The sequence below is a fragment of the Salmo salar genome, chromosome ssa10 (assembly GCF_905237065.1).
Source record: "Salmo salar chromosome ssa10, Ssal_v3.1, whole genome shotgun sequence".
Taxonomy (NCBI): domain Eukaryota; kingdom Metazoa; phylum Chordata; class Actinopteri; order Salmoniformes; family Salmonidae; genus Salmo; species Salmo salar.
In genome coordinates this window covers 50693229-50714636 of record NC_059451.1, presented here as the reverse complement: position 1 = coordinate 50714636, position 21408 = coordinate 50693229, and the positions used below count along the sequence as shown (strand labels likewise).

Here is a 21408-nt window from a genome sequence, read left to right as displayed (position 1 = left end):
CTAATTTGCATATAGGTGCCCCATGCCTCATACACTAGCCAAGTTTGGGATCCTAGGAGACAAAATATCTTGCATGAACCACATATTCTGTTGCAGTTAAACTTCATCAACTACAAAAAAAATGTAGTGAACATATTTTAATCCGTAATTCGTGTAGTAATAAACACAGTCTATTTTACAAGATTAGTAACAGCTAAAAAAAATCCAAACAATGACAATATCAGCAACCACAACATCAACTGGAAGCAAACATCGAAAACACAAGGTGACAATGGAGCAGTGTACATCGCAGGGTGACATTTCTGGAATGACAAGGAAAAAAATGAATGTACAAATAAAATAATTTTTAAAATTTCTTGCCATGAGCATCATCTTTGCCCACATATATATATATATATATATATATTTACATACAAAAAGTCTTGTCTGCCAAGAAGCCAGTGTGATCTTGATGACTTGGTTGGATGTTGGTTTCTTCCTGCACTGTTCCCTTTAGTGCTGCCGTCACCCGTCACTGTAAAGAGAAATGCACTCCGTCGAACTCGGCTTCCAGTGACCATTGGATAACAACAATCAGTTGTGTATGCATGGTCCTGTTTTTTTCCCCCACCCTCACTTCAAGGATTAATAGAAAATAAAAAAGTAAGTTGTTCGTTCTTCTTCAGACATAGAAAAGTCGTACTCGCGAGGTGCTGACGTGAAGATCGTCATCAAAGAACTTGGTCTCTATAACAACATTTCCACTGAAAAGGAGAAAAACATTACAATTCAGCAAACACTAATCTCTAGCTGCAAAATATGAGACAAAGCCACCCCCATAACAAGGACATTGCAGTTTACTGGAAGTTTGATGTAGATTAGATAAAGTGTGGAGGAATATTTGGCTGTAGCCTCATTACTTATTCAAGATGCAGCCTAGTGAGTGACAGTTCTATATTACCTACAAACAATTGCACAACCCACATGTAGGACAATGACCAAAAGACCCAACAACACATGCAGATAAATGCAAAAAAGGCTTAAATAGTTTATCAAAAATATATATTAACTCTTACGTTAAAACATTTGCGGGCATCATCTGCGACTCTGGAGCCGCCTCTATCAAAGACTGCCATGTGTTTGTGGAGTTGGGAATCACAAAGCCAAACTCAAAGAACCATTCTGCAGGTAGAGGAGAGAGCCATCCAAAATACATTCAATGAGTGTTTATTCACTATGCACGGATATTGTATTCTTTAGTACATACAGGCAGAAAGGAAGAGGCGAAGCGAGAGGGATAACTGAGCCCAAAATCTGTCTTCTCCAGCAGGTGGGTGGTGTTTAAAAAATGTTTTTTTTTGCTCACCAAGCAAAGAGTTTTTGATTGGAGGTCAATTAGTGTCGAATTTGGTTAACCAAAAATGTAATGGCTTATTTGCTATGCGTGGCTCATTAGACCGAATATAAGTTTCGTAATGATTAGGTTGTTACGAGTGTACTGATATAAGTAGGACACATGAAATCCCGGCAACTTGTGGTAACCGTTGTGCCTGTTGTTCACATGCGTATCTGCCCTCTCATTGGCTAGAACGGTCCAACCGGCTCTTGCCTCCTCCAGACTACCTTCCATTTTTGAAGACATTTATTTTACTTGTTAGAGCGGCCACTACAGTATCAGGTCAATAAAATGGATAATCTGTGATACAGGTAACTGCCAAAATAAAGGAAAAACTTGAGTAAATGAGGCATACAAAGTATATTGAACAAACATGTAAACGCAACATGTAAGTTGTTGTTCCCGTGTTTGCAGAGCTGAAATAAAAGATCCCAGGAATGTTCCATAAGCACAAAAAGCTTTATATCCTTGTTACTGAGCATTTCTCCTTCGTAAAGATAAGCCATGTCTCAAGTTGAGGGAGCGTGCAATTGTCATGCTGACTGCAGGAATGTCCAAAAGAGCTGTTGCCAGAGAAATTAATGTTAATTTCTCTACCATAAGCCGCCTCCAACATCATTTTAGAGAATTTGGCAGTACGTCCAACCGGTCTCAAAACAGCAGACCACGTGTAACCACGCCAGCCCAGGACCTCCACGGCTTCTTTACCTATGGGATCGTCTGAGGGTGGTGGGGATGCTGAGGATTATTTCTGTCTGTAATGGGTGTGTGTGTGTGTGTCTCTGTCACCAGATCTCAACCCAATTACATTTTACATTTTAGTCATTTAGCAGACGCTCTTATCCAGAGCGACTTACAGTAGTGAATGCATACATTTCATACAATTTCATACATTTTTTTATTTTTCTGTGCTGGCCCCCCGTGGGAATCGAACCCACAACCCTGGTGTTGCAAACACCATGCTCTACCAACTGAGCTACAGGGAAGGCTAATTAAACACTTATGGGAGATTCTGGAGCGGCGCCTGAGACAACGTTTTCCACCACCATCAACAAAACATTTATTTATTGTGGACGAATGGTGTCGCATCCCTCCAACAGAGTTCCAGACAGTTCTAGAATCTATGCCAAGGCGCATTGAATATGTTCTGGCAGCTCGTGGTGGTCCAATACCCTATTAAGACACTATGATGGTGTTTCCTTTATTTTGGCTGTTACCTGTATATAAAAAGCATGATTATTGAAACAGATAAAAGAGACTAGTACCTTCTAAGCACTGGCCTTTGAAGAAAACCTTCTGCTCAAGGCGGAACTTTTCCAGTTTTTCTGATGAAGAGAAATTTAGCTCTCTGGACACAGCTTTGCACTTGAGAATTTTCTTGGGGACTCGAGCTGCAAGGAAATAAAAATGGACGGTCAAACTACTAATTAGGAGAGAAGAAATGTAGTCACAACACAAACAACATCCTGGGGTCTCATTTATAAACTGTGCGTATATACAAAATATACCCCAAAATGTGTGTGTGCCAGTTCACGCTAAAGTTGGCATTTAAAAAAAATGTACTTGATGTGAGAATGTGCTTACATCCCTGCCAACTTTAGATCATGCGTAAGCACATCTGCTTGTGATTGAAATATTGTATTGCAAGCTGGCAAGTAAGTCATTTGTGCAAATCGCAGATTCATAAAAAACTAAAAACAGTAAAAAATAAAAGAATGCAGCCATTTACCATTACCGAGAGGATCCATTTTTCTTTTAGAATCTAAAATAATTACAAATAGGAATCTTTTTCCTATATATTTTATAACCATTGCAGAATATATTCATTACCTTTTCTGGTCTTGATTAGGTTTATATTCCTGAAGGAGCCATACAACAACTTACCATGCGCATCTCTCATTTAATTGGACCTAGTAGCCTAGTAAATAGATAGGTTATATGTATTTCAAGTTTTGCAATATCATAGGCAGCACGGTTTATAATACCGTTATGCAGTCGAATTTAGGCCATTGATCTTTTAGTGATTTAGGCCTCAGTAAGCTACTGTAAGTAAGTTACTGGAATTCCATTTTTTTTGTATCCTGCCTTAGACAATGTTTCACAATTCGCAAGGCAGTCCATATTTAGGTCGGGGGGAAAGTCAATGCAAAACATTGTTGAATTCAAATGTTCTGCAGACATGTCCACAACAATTTGGCATTTTTTTATTTTTATCTTTCAGTAACTGACAGTCCTTTTCCAGATACAGCATAAATTACTGAAAAAGATTAAAACATCCTGCCCAAACAGTAAATAGCTTTATGTAAAATATTTGACAGTTTGGGTAAACTTAGGCTACAGTATTGCTGTGTGATAGGTGGCGACGTCAATGCCAATTTAAGCTCATAGTCTATACCAAGGTAGGACATAGAAACCCAATAATATATTGATTAACTAAATATTGAACGTCTTTTGCATGCTGTGGCATAATGCCAATAGTTTAAAATTATACCTCAAATAAAAAGGGTGTTATTGTCACCACAAAAGGTGAATGGAGAGCGTTTTTCAGGTGGAGTACTTTTTTATTTATTTAACTAGGCAAGTCAGTTAAGAACACATTTTTATTTTCAATGACGGCCTAGGAACAGTGGGTTAACTGCCTTGTTCAGGGGCAGCTTGGGGGTTCGATCTTGCATCCTTTCGGTTACAAGTCCAACGCTCTAACCACTAGGCTACCTGCCGCCCCACTAATGCACGTTCACGCACACAGTTTTATGACAGGTTTGATTTATAAACGAGAAACATGCTTATGTATGGCGTGCGCCAAGTTTATAAATCTCTCTATTTTTGTACATGCGCACTTTTCAGAAATGGCGAATGAAGAAATGATAGATTTATAAATTAGGCCCCTAATGTTTACCTAGAGCTAGGCTACTTTCTCACATAAAATACATGTTCCCTTTTTCTATTGATTACAATATACACAACATTGAACATTTTGGGTATTTTGACATTGGTTCAGGGGTTCAAGCTCGTAAGGAAAAACTGACTGCTGGGATGGTTAGAACCGAGTGGTCATCTTGGTAGTGGTTGGAATATAAGGCCTAAAAATACAGGTTTACTCCAGGAGGGAAGCAAGATGACAGTAAACCTGCCAGTACCTTCATGTTCGACCCCAGGAAGAGACAGGTCCTCCGTTCCCTGCCACAGCACCTTCCCAGTCTCAGCATCACGCAGGTTCATCCAGTTTCTGGCAGAGGGAGTCGAGGAACACTACGGACACAGCCATGTACTTCCATCAGGCAACAGTAGCCTTGTCTAGGTTCTGGTTTCTGGTCTGTACTGTTTGTGTCTGCAGCTTGTGGCAAACCTTAGAATTTTCTCTCAGAGCCAGGGATCAATTAAGTAACGCCAATATTCCTCAAGGTGGCACCCAGGATAACAGGAAACCCATCAAGTTACGATAGTTTAGTGGAAGCCAACTGATAGACAATTCAAACAGTAGCCAAGCCCAATCAAAAGGAGGTAAATACAAAACGATATAGAACCTTTGATCTCTCGGAACCAACAGGTAATCCAGAAGTATGCAAAAGATGTTCAACTCAGTCTCTGAAAAAAAAGAAGCTAACCAACGGACACAGGTCTTCTTGATAATGCAACTAGTGGGCACGAGTTAAAGCCAAAAAAGAAACTGTCTAGGTCTATTTTTATACTTCCAAACCTCTTAGAGTGCTGACGTTTGTGGCTGTAGTTATGTACACCAGCTCTCACACAATGTTATTTTATTGGAGTGGCCAATAAAGCCACCCATGATTATGTAGCTGCTACTATCTAACCTCTTCTAATAGGTCAAGTGGTGCAAGCCGAGGCAAGTGTGTCACGTAAGAGTTCTCCAGCTGGTGCTAACAGAACAAAGAGTTTCTGACTCGGCTCTGGAAGCCGACCTGAAGATGTGGCTCGTGTGTCAACTAGAGGGTACTCCATGTCAGAAGCACCTGAACCCTTGTGTCAAGACCATCTGTGCTGCTGCACCCCCCCCCCAACAGGGTGTCAGCAGCAGCCTGCACAGCGCCAGCCCTCCTCAGGACACAATGCCATTCAGTTGACATCACTATTTCATGACTAAGGGCTTCAAACAGCGAAACGGAATTAAATCGGAGGAGCAAAGTGTCTGTCGAGCCATTCAGCACACGGGATCAATTCTTTCAAACTAATAATAAGAATCTAAATATAGAATGACCAAACTTCAAAAACAGCAGGTAGGAAAATAACAGTTGATGTCAAGTGAAAACAGAAACATGACGCAACCAACTCCAACGCGGAGCTTAGCTAGCTAGCTGCTGTGGAGCTAGGACTGTCTTAGCGAGATGAAACGTGTGGTGCTTTGAATCAGTTAATCCTTTCAAAGTCTGACAGACTGCAGCCCAGCAACATTGGGTAGCTCAGTCACCAACCACCCAGCAGCTTCCCACATCCTCCTAGACTGATACTCAAGTCTACAGTACGTGGCTCTGTCATCTCAATAGAAACTTCCTCAGAAAACATAGGTAATCAGTCTGGTGTACACCAGGCTACAGTTTTACCCCTTCATTCAAACTCTGTACATGACTGGGATGCTTTGTGTGAAGCGGGTTTGTTAGGTACTATTTTGGCTGTGGACTTTGTGCCGTCTGTCTCCAACATCATTTAATTGATTTGAACACAGTTGTCAGTCCTGCTGGACAATGACTGGGGGACAGAGTAACTTAGCAGCGCCTACCCATCTAACGTTTTATGAATGGATTAGAATACGATCTGTCCTGCTGCTGCTTCACTGTGAATTATATATATATATTTTAAATTAAGCTCATTAACTGGCTGCAGAGAACAATTCCGGAAAATGTTTCCAGTACATTCTAAGGTCATAGACTAGGGCCTAGACAACACAAAGTTCTTCATAATAGGCCCGGATAGAGATGTCAGCTCAACGCAGTTATATTAGGCCCAGTGGGGAAACAGGTGACAGATGTCTCCAGGATCACACCTACTGAGATCCCTGGCTCTAAGCAGAGAAGATCCTCAGGGGGGATAGACCCTTGTTCCCCAATATACTCAAACAGGCTTTTAATTAGCCCCTAGGGGCATGCTAGCCTCACTTAAGCCCCATTCATTTTTAAAGAATAGCTTTAAAAATGGTCCATGTAAACTTTTTTCCCCCTTCTTCTCAATATCAAATTTGTTCTGGATAACAATTAAGTACCTTACTGTGATTGTTTTTCAATTCAAATGGTCAAAAAGAAACAAAAGTAACGTCTTAGCAAAAAAGCAATTTCTTCATGAACAATTTTGCTAAGACTGTCCGGGGGCATAAGTGAGGGGCATAATTGGAGGAGCCTAATGTGAGGGATATATAACCTGAAAACGAGCTATTAATGGAGGGCAAACTCTCTTTGTTATGGTCTTAACCAAATGAATCCAAGGTCACACCGTCTATAATACTGTAATAAGCTCATAGTTGCTGTCAAACTCTACACAGTTGTCACTGACTAGTTGGATATTGATTTCCCACAGAGCAAACAATTTCTGTATTTACAGCATTCAGAAATGCATTTTTATCAGACATTTTAGTTGTTGTTGAGATTTGTCAATAAAACTCATGAATGCAACTGTTTATGTCAAATTGCTTCGTGTTCTACTTGGAGCCGTGGTTGTCCTGAAAAGAACATGGTAAAACACTTCATTCTGAGACTAAATATAAAGGCTGGACATGCAGATAAATGAAAAGTCAGATAAATGAAAAGCCGATTTTCGCTGGCGTCTCGGGACTGATAGGGTTAACTTGTATCACCGGGTGATGTAGCCAAGTGGTCCAAAGAACCCACCCATGCAAACAAAGCTGACATTTCAAAAACCGGTCTTTTCAAACAGATCTTAGACTATCACAGAGTATTATTCCCACCTCATAGTGGGAATCTAAAACACAGGAAAATCACATTTGACTGCACATGCAATAAACACGAGATATAAAAGTCATGACGCATGCAATATTGCATAAACTGTCAAATGAAACCATTGCAAATGAATACATCTCAAAAAACTATTTTTTAACATACATCTTCAGAAATGCAATTGAGACAGTTTTACTTTTCTGAAGTCCAACAGTTCAAATATCCTACCACTAGACCAACTCAGACTTTCACTGTGAGGTTAGCCAGTCATTGTGTTCACACAGTTCTGTGAATCAGTTTGTTACAGGGACAGATTAAAATGCAAGTCAGGTCTACTCAGGGGAAGCAGAAGCTGGCTGCAGTGCACACTGCATTCTCCTCCGAGGCCAGCCTTTGCCTTTCCTTAGGGACATAACAGAGGCGATGTTGAAGCAGTGTTCCTGTACAAGCCAGGAAGCCCAATGCAGCAGCAGCATCATCATACATAAATCAGTCATGTAGCCCGTAGATTTTTAGTCTGAGATGTACATTTGTCTAATTAACCAAACTGCAGAGAGGTTTTTCAATACAATGAACTACTGTAGGGCGGCTTACTAAAATACTGTGGTGTTCTATGGAAAGGCAGGATTCTCAGCACGACTTGGGTAATCGGCTATAGCCTAGGCATAAGGCACACAGTACTGGGTTATTCATGGATGCAAGGCAGTTCCCAGGAATCAAAGTATCAAATAATCTGATTAGGCAGCACAAGGGAATAGCACACAAATCACATTTTCATAATTTCAGGTTATACCTACATTCATTACAGAATGTGAATATTATGCTAGACGTCAAAGTCTGCAAACAAGCAAATTGGTGATGAAGCTGAGTTGTAGCACGTCTTTTGTGCCTTCTTTGAATTATCCCTGCTGTGATACAACTTCTAGTGCTTTCTATAAATATCCTCATTGCATAAGACAATGACCTACTGGCCAAAAACCTGGTCATACTGGGGAAGACTTCCTAACCTCCTTAACCCGATAGTCACCACATGGCACACAAAGCGATTCACATCAAATAAATACACCACTTCTAGATTCATTTGATGGAAAAACCTTGAGAAATCTGTGTGAATGTAGCCTGTTTCTTGATGATGTTGTAATCACGATTAATCTGATGCTCGTTACGTAAAATTTTAAAGAGGGGGGAAGGAAGGAGTTTTTGGTTTTAGTTCAAAGATGGACAATTCCTCAGAGTACAGATTGATTGCTTGGTCTCAGGAGGATCAGCTTAAACTTCAAACAACTTGACTATCCTCTGTATAATCTTTTTGAAATAAAAGTGTAACCTTTATTTAACTAGACAAGTCATTTAAGAACAAATTCTTGGGCCAATTGTGTGCCACCTTATGGCACTCCCAATCAGAGCCTGGATTCAAATCAGGGACTGTAGTGATGCCTCTTGCACTGAGATGCAGTGCCTTAGACCACTGCGCCACTCGGGATTCTCTCGCAAGCCACAACAAAACAAAAATTCAAAGGCTAACCTCTTTTGCAAAGGTCCTAAAATCAGTTACACAATAGAGCCCCATAAAACCTAGCGGTCAAACACGGAAATTGGTCCTACATTTTTAAACCACCCATTTTAGAACCCTTTCATACAAGGTCTGTGTTTCATGTAGGCTTTCCCTGGCATGACGTTTTGATAACCATGTAAATCGCTCTAGGACAAGGTTACTTTTATCAATATAGTCAGCTCCATTTACTTTCAAATGTGAAAATGCTAATTACCATCAAAGTAGACTATAAATTCCTGCAGACTATAAATTCCTGCAGGCCATCTCTAGCGAACACCTTTCCTGTCAGCTAGCTAGCTACCTTGAAACAAAACAAAATATTTTGATTTACTGATCTATATTTTATTTAAAATAATATTTGTTAGCTTATTTATGCATTTGGTCTTGTACACAATACTATCAGTCAGATATTTACATTATGCCATGAATACTAAGCTACATATATTTTTTGCAAAGACGCTAGCTAGCTAGCTAACCTACCTAGATGATATTAGCAATTTAGCCTTATTTGACCAGATCCTCTTCTCCTTCAGCTGGTGGTCTACATTTAATCCCTTATTTCTGCCAACTATATGAACGAGGTGATATCTATTTCAATTAAATGGTGTCAGAATGCACTGCTGTATTAAAGCGATTCAGAACTAACTTGTTGACACGTTCTGTTGTAGATTCAAAGCCAGACTAATTCATAGTAGAATTTAACAGGTCATGAATGAATAGGCATATTTATTTGACAAGAATGCACCTAGTCACCGATCAATCACCTTAACTCCAATAATTACATAGTTTTAAAGAAATCTAAATAGTAAACAATGCATACATAAAATAAACATCTGACTTGAAGTAAAGCTTAAATTACTTATTCATCTGAGAGCGCACAGATTCTTCTGCTTTTCCATGATAGGAATTAGACCAGCACAAATAAAGCAAAATGTAAAACTGCATATTGTGATTTTTGGTGGGTGAGTTACAAATAGAGAAATAACTGGGATGTTGAAGGTAGGCTTAATACACGCTGAACAAAAATATAAACAAATATTTAGCCATTTTAGCAGATACTGTAAATTGCTCTGGATAAGAGTATGAGTGTATACATTTCCATACTTTTGTCACAGGTCCCCAGCGGGAATAGAACCCACAACCTTGGCGTTGCAAGCACCATGCTCTACCAACTGTGCCAAACAGGACTGTCGATCCCATGTTTTATGAGCTGAAATAAAAAAATCCCCAAAATGTTCCATATGCACAAAAAGCTTATTTCTCTCAAATTATGTGCACAAATTTGTTTACATCCCTATTAGTGAGTGTTTCTCCTTTGCCAATATCATCCATCCACCTGACAGGTGTGGCATATCAAAAAGCTGATTAAACAGCATGATCATTACACAGGTGTACCTTGTGCTGGGGACAATAACACAATGGCACAGATGTCTCAAGTTGAGGGAGCATGCAAGTGGCATGTTGACTTCAGGAATGCCCACCAGAGCCGCCTCCAACGTATGGCGCTGTGTGGGCGAGCGGTTTGCTGATGTCAACGTTGTGAACAGAGTGCCCCATGATGGCGGTGGGGTTATGGTATGGGCAGGCATAAGATACGGACAACGAACACAATTGCATTTCATCGATGGCAATTTGAATGCACAGAAATACCGTGATGAGATCCTGAGGCCCATTTCCTTTAAGGTATCTGTGAACAACAGTTGCATATCTGTATTTAAAATCATGTAAAATCCATAGAGTAGGGCCTAGTGAATTTATTTCAATTGACTGATTTCCTCAAATTTTATTTAACTAGGCAAGTCAGTTAAGAACAAATTCTTATTTACAATGACGGCCTACCAAAATGCCTCCTGCGGGGACGAGGGCTGGGATTTTTTTTTTAAACACACACAACGACAAGAGAGACACCACATAAAGATACCTAAGACAACATAGCATGGCAGCAACACATCATATGAACTGTAACTCAGTAAAATACTTGAAATGATTGCATGTTGTGTACATATTTTTGTTCAGTATAAAATACTAGGTAAACTCCAGTAGAATGAGAAATACTTCAGAAAAATAAGGAAGCCATGCCTAAATGCAGCTACAAAGCCTTCAGGAAGTATTCACACCCTTTGACTTCTTCCACATTTTGTTGTGTTACAAAGTGGGATTAAAATGGATGTCATTTTTTTGTAAAAAATTTAATTAAATAAAAATCTTCAAAGTGGAAGAATAATTAAATGGAAAATAACACATTTTTGATTAGAGAAGTGTTCAACCCCCCGCAAAGTTGACACAAATGATAAACTAAGCAATGTGAGAAACTACTACACATACAGTACATTCAGAAAGTATTCAGACCCCTTACATTGTTACGTTACAGGCTAATTCTAAAATTGAGCAAATATTTCAATCTACAAATAATATCCCATAATGGACAAAAAAAAATATATATATAACAAATGGTTTTTAGGAATGTTTGGAAACATTTTTTTTAGAAGAGAAATACCTTATTTACATGAGTATTCAGACTACTTTGCTATGAGATCCGAAATTGAGCTCAGGTGCATCCTGTTTCCATTGATCATCATTGAGATGTTTCTACAACTTGATAGAGTCCACCTGTGGTAAATTAAATGGACATGATTTGGAAAGACACACACCTGTCTATATAAAAGGTCCCACAGTTGACAGTACATGTCAGAGCAAAAACCAAGCCATTGGGTAGAAGGAATTGTCCGTAGAGCTCAGAGACAGGATTGTGTCAGGGCACAGATATTGGGAAGGGTACCAAAACATTTCTGCAGCATTGAATGTCCCCAAGAACACAGTGGCCTCAATCATTCTTAAATGGAAGACATTTGGAACTAACAAGACTCATAGAGCAATCGGGGGAGCATGGCCTTGCTCTGGGAGGTGACCAAGAACCCGATGGTCACTCTGACAGAGCTCCAAAAGGTTCTGTGGAGATGGGAGAATCTTCCAGAAGGACAACCATTTCTGCAGCACTCCACCAAATCAGGCCTTTATGGTAGAGTGGCCAGACGGAAGCCACTAAAAGGAACATGACAGTCCGCATGGAGTTTGCCAAAAGGCACCTAAAGGACTCTCAGAACATGAGAAATACAATTCTCTGGTCTGTTGAAACCAAGATTGAACTATTTGGCCTGAATGCAAAGTGTGACATCTGGAGGAAACCTGGCATCATCCCTACGGTGAAGCATGCTGGTGGCAACTTCATTCTGTGTTGATGTTTTTCAGCAGCAGGGAGACTAGTCAGGATCAAGGGAAAGATTAACGGAGCAAAGTACAGAGATCCTTGATTAAAAACCTGCTCCAGAGCGCTCAGGACCTCAGACTGGGGTGAAGGTTCACCTTCCAACAGCACAACAACCCTAAGCACACAGCCAAGACAATGCAGGAGTGGCATTGGGCCATGTCTCTGAACGTCCTTGAGTGGCCCAGCCAGAGCCCGGGCTTGAACCCGATCGAACCTCTCGAGAGACCTGAAAATAGCTGTGCAGCGACACTCCCATCCAACCTGACAGAGCTTAAGAGGATCTGCAGAGAATGGGAGAAACTACCCAAATACAGGTGTGCAAAGCTTGTAGCATCATACCCAAGGCTGTAATCACTGCCAAAGTTGCTTCAACATAGTACTGAGTAAAGGGTCTGAATACTTATGTAAATGTGATATCAGTTTATTTTTAATGAATTTGCACAAATTTCTAAACCTGTTTGTTTGTCATTATGGAGTATTGTGTTGATGGGGGTGGGGGGGGAATCAATTTTAGAATAAGGCTGTAACTTAAAAAGTTTCAGAATGCACTGTATGAAAGACTGTACAATAGCCTACACATGGAGAGGAACCTAAAGGCACATGCAGTACAAACCAATACTACTCATCCGACAGACAGGGCAGGTGTGGACCAGTGATGCCTTCTAGTTGCAACTGCTCCCTTAGCAGCTGCCAGCTTAGCAGCAGTCAACAAGTTCAACTTGAGTGTGACATGCATTATATATAGTAATACCATCTAAATTAATTCCCCTCCCCATGAAAAATGTGTACACATAGTATAGAATAATTACAGATCTGAATGGCAGGAGTATGTATAAGCTTTTGTTCCTGCCCAGCTCATATTGGAATACAAATCTTAGCTTACAACCGTGATTCATTATGTTGATTATTTAAGCCAGGTGTTAGAGCTGGGCTGGGACAAAACCCTTCATACACTCCAGCTCTTCAGGACTTCCTGCAACGACAAACAGACCAAAGCAGGAGAAAAGTGTTCCAGGTTGAAACAGCTTGCCTAGTTGAGAGGTGATGAGACTCCATCACACTCATTGGTTCTGGAATAGAGAAAGTGCAAATAAGGTATGCAATTAGGCATCAATAACATGACAGTAATTCTACCTAAAAAAGAAACATGTGAATACCAATTACTTTACAACCCACCATAGTAGGTCTGACTAAATAAGGTTACATAACTTTGCCTACTAGTGTAAATACAGGCAAATATATTGATAAAAGTCACCTTGTCCGGGGCCTCCTAAGTGGCACAGCGGTCTAAGGCACTGCATCACAGTGCTAAGGGTGTCACAGAGTCGGGTTCGATCCTGGAATGTATCACAACCAGCCACGATCGGGAGTCCTATAGGGTGGCGCACAATAGGCCGAGTGTAGTCTGCATTAGGCCAGGGGGGCTTTACTTGGCTTATCACGCTCTAGCAACTCCTTGTGGCGGGCTAGGTGCCTGCCGGCTGACCTCGGTTGTCAGGTAAACTGTGCTTCGTCCAACACATTAGTGCTGCAGGCTTCCGGGTTAAGTAGGCGTGTGTTAAGAAGCGCGGTTTGGCGGGTCATGTTTCAGAGGATGCATGACTCAACCTTCGCCTCTTCCGATGAGACAAGATCGAAATTGGGGAGAAAAAAGGGGGCAAACAAAATAAATAAAAAGTGGGACCTTGTCCGAGAGAGATTTGCACGGTTATCAAAACGTCACACCAGGTAAGCCTACACGAAACAGACCTTCATTCAAGTGTTCCTATAATCACAAACAGGAAAAATGAACAGTGGAAAAAAACGATTGGAACCATTTCAGTGTTTCACTGCTAGGTTTTATGGGTATTATGACCTCGACTGTGGTACTCTAGGAGTATGCGGCCGGCTGTGGCTCCATGCAGTGCCTGGTAGCACGTTAAAAACTCAGTCACCAGGCCTGTTAGGAGGACCATAAGGCAGTAAATCCTTGTCCTTGCAAATCAAGGATTTAAGAATGAGAAGCCTAGAAAATGAAGCCTGCCTTGAATGTCATGAATACACAGCCTGCTACTTGAGCCACGATCCCTTACCTATTCAACACTGAATAGGCCTACCCTCAGTGCTACCAAGTCATGTTTAATGTACAGGGTGTAATTAAAGAACGATGGATCTTCAGTCTTGAAGCCGGTGGTAGTAGCGTAGGTGTGATTATTCTCGTCCGCATTACCGAGCCTATTTTGGGACCGTTGGCTTGTACTAGCCTATGTAAACCAGAATAAGGGCTTGTATCTGAGCTACAGTAGGAGAGATGCACAAAACATTACCCATTGAAGGGACATGGAAAGCTCCTCAAATGACCTCCTCCACTATGGTAGGATTAAACATGTTAGACATAGGGCAGGCTGTTGTAACTCATATCTACCACTGCCCTCCCTCTCTCCCAGACACTATTTGGGTCGCACTGACTACCTGCAAAGACTCTATACCCATCCTCAGGTTTCTACCACACACACACACACACACACACACACACACACACACACACACATATGGAATCATGAAGTAACCAAAAAATAAATAAGTGTTAAAAAAACAATATACACTGCTCAAAAAAATAAAGGGAACACTTAAACAACACAATTTAACTCCAAGTCAATCACACTTCTGTGAAATCAAACTGTCCACTTAGGAAGCAACACTGACAATAAATTTCACATGCTGTTGTGCAAATGGAATAGACAACAGGTGGAAATTATAGGCAATTAGCAAGACACCCCCAATAAAGGAGTGGTTCTGCAGGTGGGGACCACAGACCACTTCTCAATTCCTATGCTTCCTGACTGATGTTTTGGTCACTTTTGAATGCTGGCGGTGCTTTCACTCTAGTGATAGCATGAGACGGAGTCTACAACCCACACAAGTGGCTCAGGTAGTGCAGCTCATCCAGGATGGCACATCAATGCGAGCTGTGGCAAGAAGGTTTGCTGTGTCTGTTAGCGTAGTGTCCAGAGCATGGAGGCACTACCAGGAGACAGGCCACTACATCAGGAGACGTGGAGGAGGCCGTAGGAGGGCAACAACCCAGCAGCAGGACCGCTACCTCCGCCTTTGTGCAAGGAGGAGCAGGAGAAGCACTGCCAGAGCCCTGCAAAATGACCTCCAGCAGGCCACAAATGTGCATGTGTCTGCTCAAACGGTCAGAAACAGACTCCATGAGGGTGGTATGAGGGCCCGACGTCCACAGGTGGGGGTTGTGCTTACAGCCCAACACCGTGCAGGACGTTTGGCATTTGCCAGAGAACACCAAGATTGGAAAATTGGCGCCCTGTGCTCTTCACAGATGAAAGCAGGTTCACACTGAGCACGTGACAGAGTCTGGAGACGCCGTGGAGAACGTTCTGCTGCCTGCAACATCCTCCAGCATGACCGGTTTGGTGGTGGGTCAGTCATGGTGTGGGGTGGCATTTCTTTGGGGGGGCCGCACAGCCCTCCATGTGCTCGCCAGAGGTAGCCTGACTGCCATTAGGTACCGAGATGAGATCCTCAGACCCCTTGTGAGACCATATGCTGGTGCGGTTGGCCCTGGGTTCCTCCTAATGCAAGACAATGCTAGACCTCATGTGGCTGGAGTGTGTCAGCAGTTCCTGCAAGAGGAAGGCATTGATGCTATGGACTGGCCCGCTCGTTCCCCAGACCTGAATCCAATTGAGCACATCTGGAACATCATGTCTCGCTCCATCCACCAACGCCACGTTGCACCACAGACTGTCCAGGAGTTGGCGGATGCTTTAGTCCACGTCTGGGAGGAGATCCCTCAGGAGACCATCCGCCACCTCATCAGGAGCATGCCCAGGCGTTGTAGGGAGGTCATACAGGCACGTGGAGGCCACACACACACACACACACTACTGAGCCTCATTTTGACTTGTTTTAAGGACATTACATCAAAATTGGATCAGCCTGTAGTGTTTTTCCACTTTAATTTTGAGTGCGACTCCAAATCCAGACCTCCATGGGTTGATAAATTGGATTTCCATTGATTATTTGTGTGATTTTGTTGTCAGCACATTCAACTATGTAAAGAAAAAAGTATTTAATAAGATTATTTCTTTCATTCAGATCTAGGATGTGTTGTTTAAGTGTTCACTTTATTTTTTTGAGCAGTATATTTTGTGGTTTAGATTTTTCAAAGTTGCCACCCTTTGCCTTGATGACAGCTTTGCACACTCTTGGCATTCTCTCAACCAGCTTCACCTGGAATGCTTTTCCAACAGTGTTGAAGGAGTTCCCACATATGCTGAGCACTTGTTGGCTGCTTTTCCTTCACTCTGCGGTCAACTCATCCCAAACCATCTCAATTGGGTTGAGGTTGGGTGACTATGGAGGCCAGGACATCTGATGCAGCACTCCATCACTCTCCTTCTTGGTCAAATAGCCCTTACACAGCCTGGAGGTATGTTTTGGGTCATTGTCCTGTTGAAAAACAAAGGATAGTCCCACTAAGCCCAAACCAGATCGGATGACGTATCACTGCAGAATGCTGTGGTAGCCATGCTGGTTAAATGTGTCTTGCATTCTAAATAAATCACTGACAGTGTCAACAGCAAAGCACCCCTACACCTCCTCCATGCTTCACGGTGGGAACCACACATGTGGAGGTTATCTGTTCACCTACTCTGCGTCTCACAAAGACACAGCGGTTGGAACCAAAAATCTCAAATTTGGACTCAGACCAAAACGACAGATTTCCACCAGTCTAATGTCCATTGCTCGTGTTTCTTGGCCCAAGCAAGTCTCTTCTTATTGGTGTCCTTTAGTAGTGGTTTCTTTGCAGCAATTCGACCACGAAGGCCTGATTCACACAGTCTCCTCTGAACAGTTGATGTTAAGATGTCTGTTACTTGAACTCCGTGAAGCAATTATTTGGACTGCAATTTCTGAGGCTGGTAACTCTAATCAACTTATCCTCTGCAACAGAGGTCCGCTCTGGGGAAATTTCAAGAACTCTGAACGTTTCTTCATGACAAAAAACATCCAGCGCTATGATGAATCTGGCTCTCATGAGGACCGCCACAGGAAAGGAAGACCGAGTTACCTCTACAGCAGAGGATAAGTTCATTAGAGTTACCAGCCTTAAAAATTGCAGCCCAACTAAATGCTTCACAGAGTTCAAGTAACAGATATCAACTGTTCAGAGGTGACTACGTGAATCAGGCTTCATGGTCAAATTGCTGCAAAGAAACCCCTACTAAAGGCTCCAGGCTGTGTAAGGGCTATTTGACTAAGATGGAGAGTGATGGAGTGCCAATGAGTGTGCAAAGCTGTCATCAAGACAAAGGGTGGTTACTTTGAAGAATCTCAAATATATTTTGATTTGTTTAACAGTTATTTTGTTACATGATTCCATATATGTGTTATTTCATAGTTGATGTCTTCACTATTATTCTACAATGTAGAAAATAAAGGAAAACCTTTGAATGAGTTGGCATGTCCAAACTTTTGACTGGTACTGTATATATGAAAGGACAATGCCATCGATCACGTGACACCATTCACTCCCATGTGAAGACTCAATAGCGCATTGTCTCATGGAGACATAACATGCACACAGCTACTCCAGGAAGAGACATTGCAGGCTCAGTGCTGCCCCCTCATTGAGTAACTCAAGTTGAAGGCTGACCAGGTTACTGCAAGCTGCCATTAGCAACTATATTATCCTTATAACTTTTTCTGTGTGCGATTTAAAAGTAAATTAGTTCAAGGACATACATCTAGTGTATTAGAAAGCAATTATGATTGTCTTCTAAACTTTATTACATGAACACCGATTTTTTTTCTTTCTTCCTTTCAGTATAATGGGGGGATCCTGCTTTCTGCTAATACACAATATTGCTGGAAGACCAAAGCTATCATAAAGTGACACTTTATGATAAGTCATAGTCGAACTCCGATTCGAACTATAGCTGAAATCTTTGTGAAAACTCCTGTCACAAGCACAGTATTCAGCAGGAGCAGGCTGTTGTGGAGTGGGTTGAGAACTTCAAGTTCCTTGTTGTCCACATCACTAAAGACTTAACGGGGTCCATACCCACGACGAGGGTACGGCTGCACCTCTTCTCCCTCAGGAGGCTGATAAGATTTGGCATGGGCCCTCGGATCCTCGAAAGTTCTACAGCTGCACCACCGGGAGCATCTTGAATGGCTGGTACGGAAAATGCACCACCCTTGACCGCAAAGCGCTACAGAGGGTTGTGCAGACAGCCCAGCACATCACTGGAGCAGAGTTCCCTGCCATCCAGTACCTCTATATTATGCCATGTCAGAGGAAGGCCTAAAAAAATTGGCAAAGACTCCAGCCACCCAAGCCATAGACTGTTCACTCTGCTACCGCCCGGCAAACAGTACCGGAACATTGGCTCTTGGACCAAAAGGCTCCGAGACAGCCACAAGACTGCTAAATAGTGAATTAATGATACACAAACTATATGCACCAAAATCTATCTTGCACTGAGGCACACTCACTAAATTATACACTGAGTGTACAAAACATTAGGAACACCTTTGGCCTTTAGAATAGCATCAATTCATCGGGGCAGGGACTCTACAAGGTGTCGAAAGCATTCCACAGGGATGCTGGACCACGTTGACTCCAATGCTTCCCCCAGTTGTGTCAAGTTGGCTGGCGGACCATTATTGATACACTCGGGAAACAGCGGAGAACTTAAATAATACAATAAATAATGCCATTTAGAAGACGCTTTTATGAAGAAAAAAACCCAACAGTGTTTCAGTTCTTGACACAAACCCGTGCACCTGGTACCTACTACCGTACCATGCCATATTCAAAGACACGTAAATATTTTGGTCTTGCTCATTCACCCTCTGAATGGCACATATACACAACTCCTGTCTGAAAATCTTTCCTCCCCTTCATCTACCATCATCCGAAAACTTGAAACTGATGCTGTAGGAAACGATGCTCTTGCACAAGTAATAGGCAATGCATGACAATTGGCCAATACTGTTCTGTATGTTCGAACAGCTAGCGCTACAGAGACTGAGCGGGAGCATCAGCAAACGACTACCCAAGTTTAGTGCTAGTCAGCTAACTAGCGACGGCAACAATTCAGCTAACCTATGTTTACATGTTCAATTAAATGCATATCTAAATAGCTTATCATTGTCCAATGTAACTTCTCCTCATCAACTTATCCGAAGTAATTGGCTAAAGTTAACCACCACATCTATGAGTTGAGTATATAACTAGATAAGATAGCGAGGCCTATTACTGTTAGCTAACGTTAAGCTAACTTGACAGCAAACTAACGTTAGATTCAGACCATGGCCAAGAAAGACACTAGCAGCACTAACGTTACCAGCTAGTTAGTTAATAAACCATCAACAGACTGAAAATATTATCTAACTTCGCTAACGTTACCTAGACTAGCCATCCACGAACTAGCTAACGACGTAACGGTAGCCAACGTGGTACAGCAAGGACAGGTAGCTAGCTAAGCCAGTTACGTTAACTGAAGACTGTAGCCAAATAGCTAGCTAAACAACCAAGCAAACCTCACTTAATTGAAAAGGATACAGCTTAAACCCCTTCAGAATCTCCTTGGCTCTGTCTTCGGTTGAAGACATTATGTCGGAGTCGGACATCTTCAATTTCGTGAGCGTAGAAAAAAAAACAGCTAAAAAAAACAAGAGGTTGCTTGTGATGTTACTGTACAGTAGCTAGCTAGTTAGCTTTACCAAGCTAATGTAAATGCACCTGAAAATGGCATAAAGTCCAAGGACTCTTGCAATATCACATTAACCTCTAGCAGACCCAGAATTAATCTCACTGGGAACTGCTACAGTACTGATCCCTTAATCAACCTACCCTAAATATATTTTGGTCGGAGATTGACAGCTAATTCGTCCGAACACCTTGCGCCGTAGCAAAGCAACACACAAAACAACAAATGAAACCGGGCGTCTAGGGAGGGATTTGGCTGGGGGAGACGCGTCACCAGTGGCAACGCCAAAAACGGAGTCAACGCCCCCTTTTCTTGCATGAGTGAATCTATACAAGATTAATCATACAGAGATATTAGAGGAGCACCGCTCAATTTGCAGACACAAAAGCTATGCATCTAGTGTAGGGGCTGTTGCACCTGTGCTTTAAATCAAATTGTCTAGATAGAACCATGAACAAATAGTATGATTACACAATCCTGAGTTTCCTTTTTTATCTGATAATTGTATTCTTAATATAAACCAATCAGGTTTTAGGCCTGGGCATAGTACTACCACAGCAACCACGCTAGTTGTTAATGATCTTGTCAATGTCTTGGATGCTAAAAAGAGCTGTGCTGCCTTGTTCATTGACCTGTCAAAGGCATTCGACACTGTTGATCATTCTGTTTTGCTGAAGAAATTATCAAGAGTAGGCCTGGGATATACAGCCTGTTTATTGTTTCAGAATTATCTTAGCGACAACTCAGGCCATCTGGATAGATGGGTTTAAATCTGAATTTCTTGATATTCCAAAAGGTGTTCCTCAGGGTTCGATTTTGGGTCCATGATTGTTCACTTTGTATATTACTGTCATAGGAAACACTGTTAATACTTGTACCATTCATCTCTATGCAGATGACACAGTTTTGTATTCCTGTGCCACCTCAGTGCAGCAGGCCATTCGTGATGACTTTGATTCAATAAATAAAACAGAATGCAGCTTTCTTCTTACAGACGGAGGTCCATCCCACATTTTTGTACAGACTACAATGATGAGTCCTAAAATTGTCCCCTGTGATAAAATGTATTGCTGAATGGTAGACTGCATCCAAGATTATATTTTTTATATATCAAAATGAATCATGCCTTAATATTAAAAATAAGAGAAAGATTGTTCAAACAACGCTTCTCCCTGTATTTGATTTTGGTGATATTGTTAACATGCATGCGGCAACCTCTGTTTTAAAACCCTTGGACACAGTCTACCATTCAGCAATAGGTTTTATCACAGGGGACAATTTTAGGACTCATCATTGTAGTCTGTATAAAATGTGTGATGGACCTCTCTGTCTGTAAGAAGAAAGCTGCATTCTGTTTAATTTATTTACAAAGCAATCTGACAGAAACTCCCTCTATATGTAACATCATTAATAAAGTTAAGAATCATAAGTTATCAAACCCGTTCACAGGAATGGATAAAACTAGAGATCCCTCCAGTCTCCACAGATTTGGGAAAATCTGCATTTTGTTTTTATGCTCCAGATTTGTGGAACAATCTGCAGAGTTCACTGCAGTTAGATGTGCTGATGCCACTCAAGCA

General features: G+C 41.6%; 1 protein-coding gene across 4 annotated transcripts; it reads right to left on the bottom strand.

The window, feature by feature from the left end:
• Positions 1-122: 122 nt before the first annotated feature.
• Positions 123-20073, bottom strand: pde6d (phosphodiesterase 6D, cGMP-specific, rod, delta). 4 transcript variants are annotated; one of them, XR_006756969.1, is made up of 7 exons: positions 19681-20069; positions 4516-4604; positions 2641-2766; positions 1056-1161; positions 683-743; positions 415-514; positions 123-302 (listed from the first exon to the last, which is right to left on the bottom strand). XR_006756969.1 is itself a non-coding variant. In XM_045687905.1 (6 exons), exons 2-6 carry the CDS (start codon positions 19746-19748, stop codon positions 662-664), a joined length of 471 nt encoding a protein of 156 aa, XP_045543861.1. In that variant the 5' UTR covers positions 19749-19780; positions 19972-20073; the 3' UTR covers positions 123-661. The 4 variants fall into 4 exon arrangements, 2 of the variants coding, with proteins under 2 accessions (XP_045543861.1, XP_045543862.1); XR_006756968.1 differs by having other exon boundaries at positions 415-743; positions 19681-20068; XM_045687905.1 differs by having other exon boundaries at positions 123-743; positions 19681-19780; positions 19972-20073.
• Between the last annotated feature and the right edge of the window lie 1335 nt (positions 20074-21408).

Excerpts from the sequence above, each read along its gene's own strand:
- pde6d (XM_045687905.1), bottom strand. The coding sequence starts at position 19,748 with ATGTCCGACTCCGACATAATGTCTTCAACCGAAGACAGAGCCAAGGAG. Across the intron at positions 2,767-4,515 it reads TCCTGGGGTCGAACATGAAG|CTCGAGTCCCCAAGAAAATT; the intron begins GTACTGGCAGGT and ends ATTTCCTTGCAG. Across the intron at positions 744-1,055 it reads ATGCCCGCAAATGTTTTAAC|TGGAAATGTTGTTATAGAGA; the intron begins GTAAGAGTTAAT and ends TCTCCTTTTCAG.